This window comes from Cynara cardunculus, unplaced genomic scaffold (genome assembly GCF_001531365.2).
Source record: "Cynara cardunculus var. scolymus isolate 2C unplaced genomic scaffold, CcrdV1 Un_Scaffold_5247, whole genome shotgun sequence".
Lineage (NCBI taxonomy): Eukaryota > Viridiplantae > Streptophyta > Magnoliopsida > Asterales > Asteraceae > Cynara > Cynara cardunculus.
In genome coordinates this window covers 17,855-27,071 of record NW_020202308.1, presented here as the reverse complement: position 1 = coordinate 27,071, position 9,217 = coordinate 17,855, and the positions used below count along the sequence as shown (strand labels likewise).

General features: G+C 39.2%; 2 protein-coding genes and 1 non-coding gene across 3 annotated transcripts; 1 reads left to right on the top strand and 2 right to left on the bottom strand.

Moving 5' to 3' along the window:
• Window positions 1-689: 689 nt before the first annotated feature.
• Window positions 690-4,072, bottom strand: LOC112504333. Its single transcript, XM_025108262.1, has 5 exons — window positions 3,134-4,072; window positions 2,776-3,051; window positions 2,626-2,691; window positions 2,517-2,535; window positions 690-2,161 (listed from the first exon to the last, which is right to left on the bottom strand). The coding sequence occupies exons 1-5, from the start codon at window positions 4,070-4,072 to the stop codon at window positions 690-692; spliced, it is 2,772 nt and encodes a 923-aa protein (XP_024964030.1).
• Window positions 4,073-4,179: 107 nt separating this feature from the next.
• Window positions 4,180-5,308, bottom strand: LOC112504332. Its single transcript, XM_025108261.1, has 2 exons — window positions 4,679-5,308; window positions 4,180-4,578 (listed from the first exon to the last, which is right to left on the bottom strand). Exons 1-2 carry the CDS (start codon window positions 5,306-5,308, stop codon window positions 4,180-4,182), a joined length of 1,029 nt encoding a protein of 342 aa, XP_024964029.1.
• On the top strand, window positions 4,836-4,942 carry LOC112504334. The gene has a single exon (XR_003068164.1). It is a non-coding gene; the product is annotated as a small nucleolar RNA R71 (small nucleolar RNA).
• Window positions 5,309-9,217: the final 3,909 nt, after the last annotated feature.

Here is a 9,217-nt window from a genome sequence, read left to right as displayed (position 1 = left end):
AGCGCCTTTTTTTAACGTCGTTGGCTCGACACCTCCACTTCTATGGTGCTCCTTCTTTCAACACTTCTACCTTGAAAACCTCCATGTCTAAAGGTTTGAAACCTTCATAAAATGGCTTTAAACGATGGCCATTCACCTTAAACACCTTTCCTGTTTTCTCACTTTTTATCTCTATCGCACCATGATTAAAAACATTAGCAACAATAAACGGTCCCACCCACCGGGACCTAAGTTTTCCGGGAAATAGCTTGAGTCGAGCGTGAAAAAGTAAGACCATTTGACCTAAAACAAATGTCTTACGAGAAGACATTTTATCATGAAAAGCTTTGGTCTTTTCTTTATATATAGAACTANCGTGAAAAAGTAAGACCATTTGACCTAAAACAAATGTCTTACGAGAAGACATTTTATCATGAAAAGCTTTGGTCTTTTCTTTATATATAGAACTATTCTCGTACGCATCATTGCGTATTTCTTCCAATTCTTGGAGTTGGAGTTTTCAGTGAATACCGGTTTTGTCAATGTCCAAGTTGACATTTTTTACGGCCCAAAAGGTCTTATGTTCCAACTCAACAGGAAGATGACAAGCTTTCTCGTACACTAAACGAAAAGGGGACATACCTATCGGGGATTTATAGGCGGTCCGATAAGCCCATAATGCATTATTGAGCCTTAAACTCCAATCTTTCCTACTTGGGTTTACCGTTTTTTCCAAAATTTGCTTGATCTCCCGATTCGATCCCTCCGTTTGCCCATTTGTCTGTGGGTGGTAGGCGGTAGATATACGGTGCTTTACACCATACTTTTTGAATAAAGCCGCCATCACACTGTTGATAAAATGAGTGCACCCTATCGCTTATCACCACTTTTGGGACTCCAAATTTGCAGAAAATCTTATCTTTCACAAAATCTGAAACATCTTTTGCACTGTCAGTCCTTGTCGCTTTCACCTCTATCCATTTAGAGACGTAATCGACAGCAAGTAAAATGTAATAGAAACCAAAAGAACATGGGTAAGGGCCCATGAAATCAATCCCCCACAAGTCGAAAATCTCGCAAGCATGAATAGGGGTCAAAGGCATTTGATCCTTACTACTAAGATTTCCGGTGTGTTGGCAATGAGGACAAGATTTACAAAACATATATGCATCTCGATGAATATGTGGCCAAAAGAGGCCACTCTCAAAAACTTTACGCGCTGTCCTCGTCGGGCCAAAATGGCCTTCACATGTATAAGAATGACAAAATTCTAAAATGGAAGTTACCTCATCGTCACTTACACATCGCCAGATGATTTGATCGGAACCTTGCTTCCATAAATAAGGATTGTCCCACATGTAGTGTTTGGAGTCACTCCTTATCTTGTCTCGCTTCACTCTCGGTAGCTCCTTAGGTGTGGTCCCGATAACTAGATAATTGACTATGTCGGCATACCAAGGAACTGTGGTCTTCACCTCAAAAAGGTGCTCATCCGGGAACTTGTCATCTAACGGTAACGGCTCTTCATTTGAGACAATCCGGCTCAAGTGATCTGCTACTAAATTATRTGTTCCACTTTTGTCTCTAATCTCCAGGTTGAATTCTTGTAGCAACAAAATCCATTGGGTGAGCCTTGGTTTGGCATCCTTCTTTGTCATCAAATATAGCAACGCCGCATGATCTGTAAAAACTATAACTTTAGTACCTAAGAGATATTGACGAAAATTTTCTAATGCGAAGACAACCACAAGCAATTCCTTCTCCGTGGTGGAGTAGTTTGCTTGTGCGCTATCAGGGGTTCTCGAAACATAATAAACAACGTGCGGGTTCTTTCCAACCCTTTGCCCGAGTACCGCTCCGATAGCATAGTTGTTTGCGTCACACATAATCTCAAAGGGAAGATCCCAATTCGGTGGTCTCATAATGGGGGCGGATGTGAGCATCTCTTTAAGCTTATCAAAAGCTTCCTTGCATTTCTCATCAAACCTGAACTCCACATCCTTTTGAAGTAGATTGCACATCAATCGAGTAATGCACGAGAAATCCTTAATGAAGCGCCTATAGAAACCTGCATGACCCAAAAATGACCGGACTTCCCTCACCGAAGTGGGGTAGGGTAAGCTTTTGATAACATCTACTTTAGCTCTATCTACTTCAATACCTTTACTCGAGATGACATGTCCTAAAATCAGCCATTGGTTTACCATAAAGTGATATTTTTCATAATTTAAAACCAAGTTGGTATCTATGCATCTTTGAAGGATTTTAATGAGATTTTCTAAACATTCATCAAAGGAGTTTCCATAAACGGTGAAACCGTCCATAAAAACTTCAATTATGTTTTCCACAAACTCAGAAAAAATACTCATCATACACCGCTGAAAAGTAGCCGGTGCATTGCATAGGCCAAAGGGCATTCGGCGATAGGCAAAAGTGCCAAAAGGACATGTAAACGTGGTTTTCTCTTGGTCTTCCGGTGCAACCGGAATTTGATGAAAAACCAGAGAAACCATCTAAACAACAATAATGAGACTTACCTGCCAGTCTCTCGAGCATCTGGTCGATAAAAGGTAAAGGGAATTGATCTTTGCGGGTTGAGGCGTTCAACCATCGGTAATCTATGCATACTCTCCAACCACTTTATACTTTTGTTGGAACCATCACTCCCTCGGCATTTTCCACTACTGTCACCCCGACCTTCTTTGGAACAACCTGTATCGGGCTCACCCATTTGCTTTCGGATATAGCAAATATCACACCTGCATCTAGCAACTTTTGAATCTATTTTTTTACAACCTCCATCATGGGTGGATTCAACCTCCTTTGAGCCTCGCGAAATGGCTTGAAGTCATCCTCCATCAAAATCTTGTGCATGCAAGTTGATGGGCTCAAGCCTTTTATGTCGGCTATCGTCCACCCAATGGCCTTCTTGAATTGTTTTAGCACGGAAACAAGCTTCTTTTCCTTGGATGAGTCTAATCTACTTGAAATGATGACCGGTAGCTTCTCTCCTTCTGCTAGATACGCATACTTGAGATGCTCAGGAAGTTTCTTCAACTCTAGTTCTGGTGCCTGCAAAACAAAAGGAAGTAGCTTTTTGTTAGATGGCAACTATATCATACCTTAACATCTTCTTTTGATCCATAGAACCTACTAGCTCGTGAAACTCGGGACTGAGCTCAATCTTCTTCATGAGTTTGGTTACTCTCGCTTCATTCAAAGACCTACTTAAGATGGTGTCTAAAGCATCAAAATGTGTTAGTTCAAACAACTCTTGAGAAATAGGTTCAATAATGTCAATGGTACATAGAGATGATACATCACTTGGAAAACGCATGGCTTTATAGATATTAAAATGGATGATGTTACCATCAAATTCCATGGAAAGTGTGCCATTGTGAACATCTATCTTTGTTTTTGAAGTTTTCAAAAATGGCCTCCCTAACAAGATGGATGTGGATTTTGGATGTGAATCCTCCTCCATATCAATGACATAGAAATCAGCGGGGAAAACAAGTTCATTCACTTGAACCGATAAATCCTCTAATACCCCTTTCGGGTGTACAAGGGACCTATCGGCCAATTGAATGACCACCCCGGTTTCTTGTAAGGGGCCTACATTTAGAGTCTTAAAGATAGAAAATGGCATCACATTGATAGATGCACCCAAATCAAGCATAGCCCTATTGATCGTAACATTCCCCAATTTGCAAGGAATGGTGAAAACACCAGGATCTTTGCACTTTGGGGGTAGCTTCTTTTGAAGCACGGCAGATACATTCTCACTCATATTAATCGTCTCGTTACCCCTAAGTTTTCTTTTGTTGGTGCACAATTCTTTCAAAAATTTAGCGTAACGAGGGACTTGCTTGATTGCGTCTAAAAGAGGGATATTTACCTCGACCTTCCTAAAAGTTTCTAGGGTTTCCTTTTCCTCTCTAGCTTTGTTAGACATTTGAAAATGCGTAGGAAAGGGAGGTGGAATTACCTTTGCTTTCTCACTTATATCGTCAGTGGATCCCGATTGTTTCTTATCTTGAATCGGTTTCGGGCTTACCTCTTGCTCTTTCTCCATTTCCCTACTCTTTGCCATCTTTGGTTCTTCAAGTTCCTTCCCACTCCTCAAGACAATTGCACTTACATTCTATTTCGGGTTCGTCTCTGTTTGGGAAGGCAACTTTCCTTGAGATTCCAACCGGCTCACGGAGGTGGCAAGTTTTGAGCTCCCAAATTTTGAATGCTTGCCTCTGTTTTTTGTTGGAATTGAAGAGTATTAGCAGCTAAATTCTTGACAATGTCTTCAAGGGACATACCTGGGCTACTAGAAGTAGCTCGATTCAGATTGAAGGGTGCTCTTTGCTGAAACTGTTGTTGTGGCGGCCTTTGCACAAAATTCTGAAATTGAGGAGGTCTTTGGTTGCCAAAATTKTTGTTGAAGAATCTTTGTTGTGGTTGTGGCTGACCTTGATAACCTCCTATAGCGTTCATGTTTTCGGCCGTCACCAACACATCCTCTTGAAGTTGTGGGCATGCATCAGTTGGATGGCCCGTAGCCAAGCATATGCCGCAAGCTTTCACCTGTTCTTTATCAACTACAAGCTGTTTGACCAAGCTAGTAAGATCAAACAAATGACTCTCAATGCTCGACGATGTTTATCTCATTGGCCTTTGCGGGCTCTCTCCTCATATCATTCCTCACACTAAATTGTTGGGAATTCTCGGCCATGGTAGTGATTAGAGCTCTAATCTCGGTTGGGGTCTTATTGAACATGGCACCGCCACTAGCGGCATCAATCATCTTCCTATCCATAGGTAGGAGACCCTCATAAATGTATTCCAAGAGCAATTGTTCCGAGATTCCATGTTGTGGACAACGCACACAGAGATGTTTGAATCTCTCCCAATATTCATGGAAAGTTTCAACATCTCGTTGCTTAATGCTACAAATCTCTCTACGGAGGTTAGCGGCTCGGGAGGCAGGAAAGAATTTGTCTAGAAATAGCCTCGCCATTTGGTTCCACGTCGTTACCGAATCAGGTGGTAACGAGTATAACCAATCAATAGCCCGGTCCTTTAAAGAAAAAGGAAAATCCTTTAACTTTATAAGGTCCTCTGTAACCTCGGCCGGTTTCATGCTCAAGCAAACAATATGGAATTGCTTTAAATGCTTATTAGGGTCCTCATTCTCTAACCCGTGATATGTAGGTAAGAGATGGACCAAGCCAGTCTTAAGAACAAAGTTTTGATTACCTGTCGGATACCTGATACAAATTGGAGTTTGAACAACGTCTTGGGTTGCCAATTGACGTAAAGTCTGCTCATCGGCCATGTTGACCTTCGGATTTTCCTCCTCTTCTTCCTAAGATTCAGTCTTTAGTTCCTCTACTTCGCTTTCAGAATTGGATGGTAATTCAATATCCTTCCAGATGTTGATTACCGGTGAACTTGAAGATTCGCCTTGCGCCTTCCGAAAACTAGCTAGCTTCCTGAATCGCTTGGCCGTCCGTTCGATTTCTGTGTCTATGGGAATAGGTGTACCTGTACGTGAAGATCTAGGCATAAACTGTTAGAAACACCGAGTCCCCGGTAGCGGCGCCAAAAATTTGACGGATGCCGAGTCCACCAAATAATAAATTCCAACTACAAGCTAATTACAACCAAAATTGTAATAGCGGTAAGTCGGGTCAAATCCACAGGAACTCGGTTTAACGTACTATGTCTAGAAAAATCAAATACAAATCGACAACTTAAAAGTAATTACAAAAGGGGGGGCGTTAGATTTAATTAATTAGACTAAACATGCAAATAAAAGTAATTATAGACGATTGGAATAAAAATAAACTCGACTTTGGATTATAAATGCAACTCTATTCACGAGTTGTTATCATTGACGATGTATAAGGCGACCGCACATACTTCGATTAACCCGGTTCTAATTGTTAAAGAGCTCTAACAATCAATTCCAACATACATAACTTTTGAGAGGAACAAGCTCTCCTCTCATATCTTAATATGCAATTGACCTCAAATAAGCTCTTAAGAGCCAAATTGATACTAGCATGAAGAATCTATGGAACCCGGGTTGGATAAATTAACACACGAGCTTGGTTAATCTAAATCTTCCGTTTCACCCAATTTCATAACAAAAGATAGGAATTTTCTACAAAACCTATTTGTTATTTGTCATCAATATTAGTTTACTAAACAATTACAGATTCAGGAAACAAAATGACCATAATCGATTTCCACACAATTGATTAGAAAGCATGAAATTCAATTTTATAAGCTACTAAGTTCAGAAATTGGGTGAATAATCAAAGTGAAATGGTAGTACATCATCTCAAACAACTAGTAAAAATAGAACTTGCAAATACTAAGCAATCCAAGGTCGAATTTATAAAGAAATTAGCCACACATGTCTGATCGAAAACACAAACTAAGAAATTGAGAAGAGATATTAACCTAATTTTGAAATTGATGAATCTCCTTCAATGCTTCACCAATCCAAAACCACGAACCATTGTTGTCTTCCTCCCGTCTTCTCCCTTCAATCGCACCTACTGTTTCTCTCCTTCTCGCCTCTCCCTTCAATCGAACTAGGCAAAAAAAAAAACGTTGTCTCCTTCGCGTCTCTTAAATCCTTCGAACCCACGTCTTCTCCTGCTTCGAACCCCACGATATCTCCCAATCAAACCCACGTCCTTGCTCCCATGATTGCCCCCCGAACCCAAGTCGTCTCCTCCTCACGAACTAGAAAACAGCCTCTGTTGGGCTGTTGTTGCTGGACTGCTGCTGTTGGGCGTTTTTAAAAAACATTTGAGAAAATATGCTTCATTTTCACGCCATTTGAATTCGTATGCCCAATCCAGAACCCATTTCATAAATATGCTCAGCCTCATATTCCTTCAGAAAACTATGCCCGACCTTGTAACAATTTCGAAATATATGTTCTGTTTGTATTAAAATCCATCCTTTTTGCACCTATCAAAGACCAATCAATAACTAAATTAAAAGGGTTGTATAAGCTATATAAACATTACAATATGTACTAGATTCATTATAAAAACATGTTTAAATATAAGCTTATCATATAATATCCCCACACTTGGACCATTGACCGTCCTCGGGCAAACAGTAAGCATTTAACATGGATGAAAGTCAAGAGTTAAGTTTTAGAGAACCGACAAAAAGTACATAACATTTCATGAAGGTACTACTTAGCCGACATAATAACAATCAACACACAAGACAACCAAAGATGAACACTTGCTAATCTCACAAACACCTCACAAAGGATATAAACCTACTCTAATTGCTCATTCACACAAAGCACAGGTGTTTTCACTCTTGGCATCAATTCACATGCACATGCACTACCATAAGCTTGAATTAGGTCTCGATTCTCCATCGCTAATGGTCAACCTAGGTATGGATCAAAAAGGTCTTTTTAGTAGGGTTGTAACATGGCTAAGGGATTTGGTAGGGAAACTTTTGGGTCAAGTGACTAAAAATGGACTTTGGAAGGGAAACTACAACTCAATGCTTGACTTTTGTGTTTTGCGCATCAAAGCGATCACAAAATCTCTCAACTTTCTAGCTCTTATTTGCTAAGAATGCTATGGAGATAATTGTATTTTTTTTTTTTGAATTCGGTCTCCATTTATTCATGTGTATATATATATATATATATATATATATATATATATATATATATATATATTTTTTTTTTTTTTTTTTTTTTTTCTTTTTTTTTTCTTTTTTTTCACTTCTATACATGGAATATATTGGTTTTTTTTTCTTTCGAATCTCTATCGATCATCATATAGGCATTGTGGATCGGGTATATGGTATACAGAACGTACAACAAGTCTATCTAACTAAAAGCTTGTAGTCTCATTTCAAAGTCCGGTGAGGAAAGTGTTTGGCTAAGGGGTATATACTTGGTGTAAAAGTCAAGAAAATGGGTAATTAGGCTCAAAAGAGGTGACCAAAAAGGAAAACACTTAAGGGTTTGCTTTAGGCTAAATGGTTAAAAGAAAACATCAATGATGGCCTTCTATCATTTCCACACACTAGTATTGCGTAAGTGCAATCTTGAAGAGACCTAGCTCAAGTTCTAGAGTGAAATGAGCGCAAAAGATGCAATGCAGATAGAAAAGAATTAGGATCGAATACAATGTTCGATTGTGGCTAAAAAAAAAAACTCACAGGTACATTTTTAGTCCATAAAATTAGCAATGTTCACATGTCATCTGAAATGTGTTAATCTCAACTAATCAATTAAGTCACAAAATCAATCATGCTATGGTTTTCATGGCATTATATGCAGGAATATATCTCAACTCATGCAACTCTTACTAAGGGGCTGTTTGTTTTTAATAAAAAAGCTCTTAATATCCTCTTAAGTCTAAATCGGTCAGACATAATAGGATTCAGTGTGTTTGTTTTTTTTTCTTCAATTAAGAGCTTAAAAGCTCTTATTAGGTCTGAAWATTTAAGTGGTTGCGAAACCTCTTATTACCTCTTATTTCAAATTGTCGCCTACCTACTCTGATCTCTTTGCTCTCGATTTCTCTAGATCAACTCTTCTGTCTCGATCTCTCATCTCTCAACTTTGTCAACTGTCGATCCATATCAACTCTCGATCTCTCATCTTCAAACTTCAGATTTCAGACGCAAAAAACAAAAGTCTGACTGATTCAGATTTCAAACTTCAGCAAAACCTCTTAAAAAATCAGAAGTGAATTCAGACTTCAGACTTCAACACCTCTTAAGAAACAAACGCCGCCTAAGTGTTTGCCCAAGAACTAATCAAAAAATCGGAGAAAAGCCCCTTTTTCACCTTTGTATCTCCACACTAATTTCTAACGCATCCCCAAACTTAAACCATATATTGTCATCAATATTTGCATTCAATTGCACAGTCTATAATCAAAATGAAGGGAACAAGAAAAACTCCACTGAGTATGTAGACGTGTGCCCAATACATGGTGTGTGTTGTTGGCGGGTGCCTTCGTGCATTTGGGGAAAAACTCCAATGATCAAACCCTGGAAGGAAAATTCATTAATTCAAAGACAACTAAACTGAATGAAAATCAAACTAGAAAGGAAATAAAGCAGTAAAATTGGGTTGCCTCCCAATTAGCGCCTTTTTTTAACGTCGTTGGCTCGACACCTCCACTTCTATGGTGCTCCTTCTTTCAACACTTCTACCTTGAAAACCTCCATGTCTAAAGGT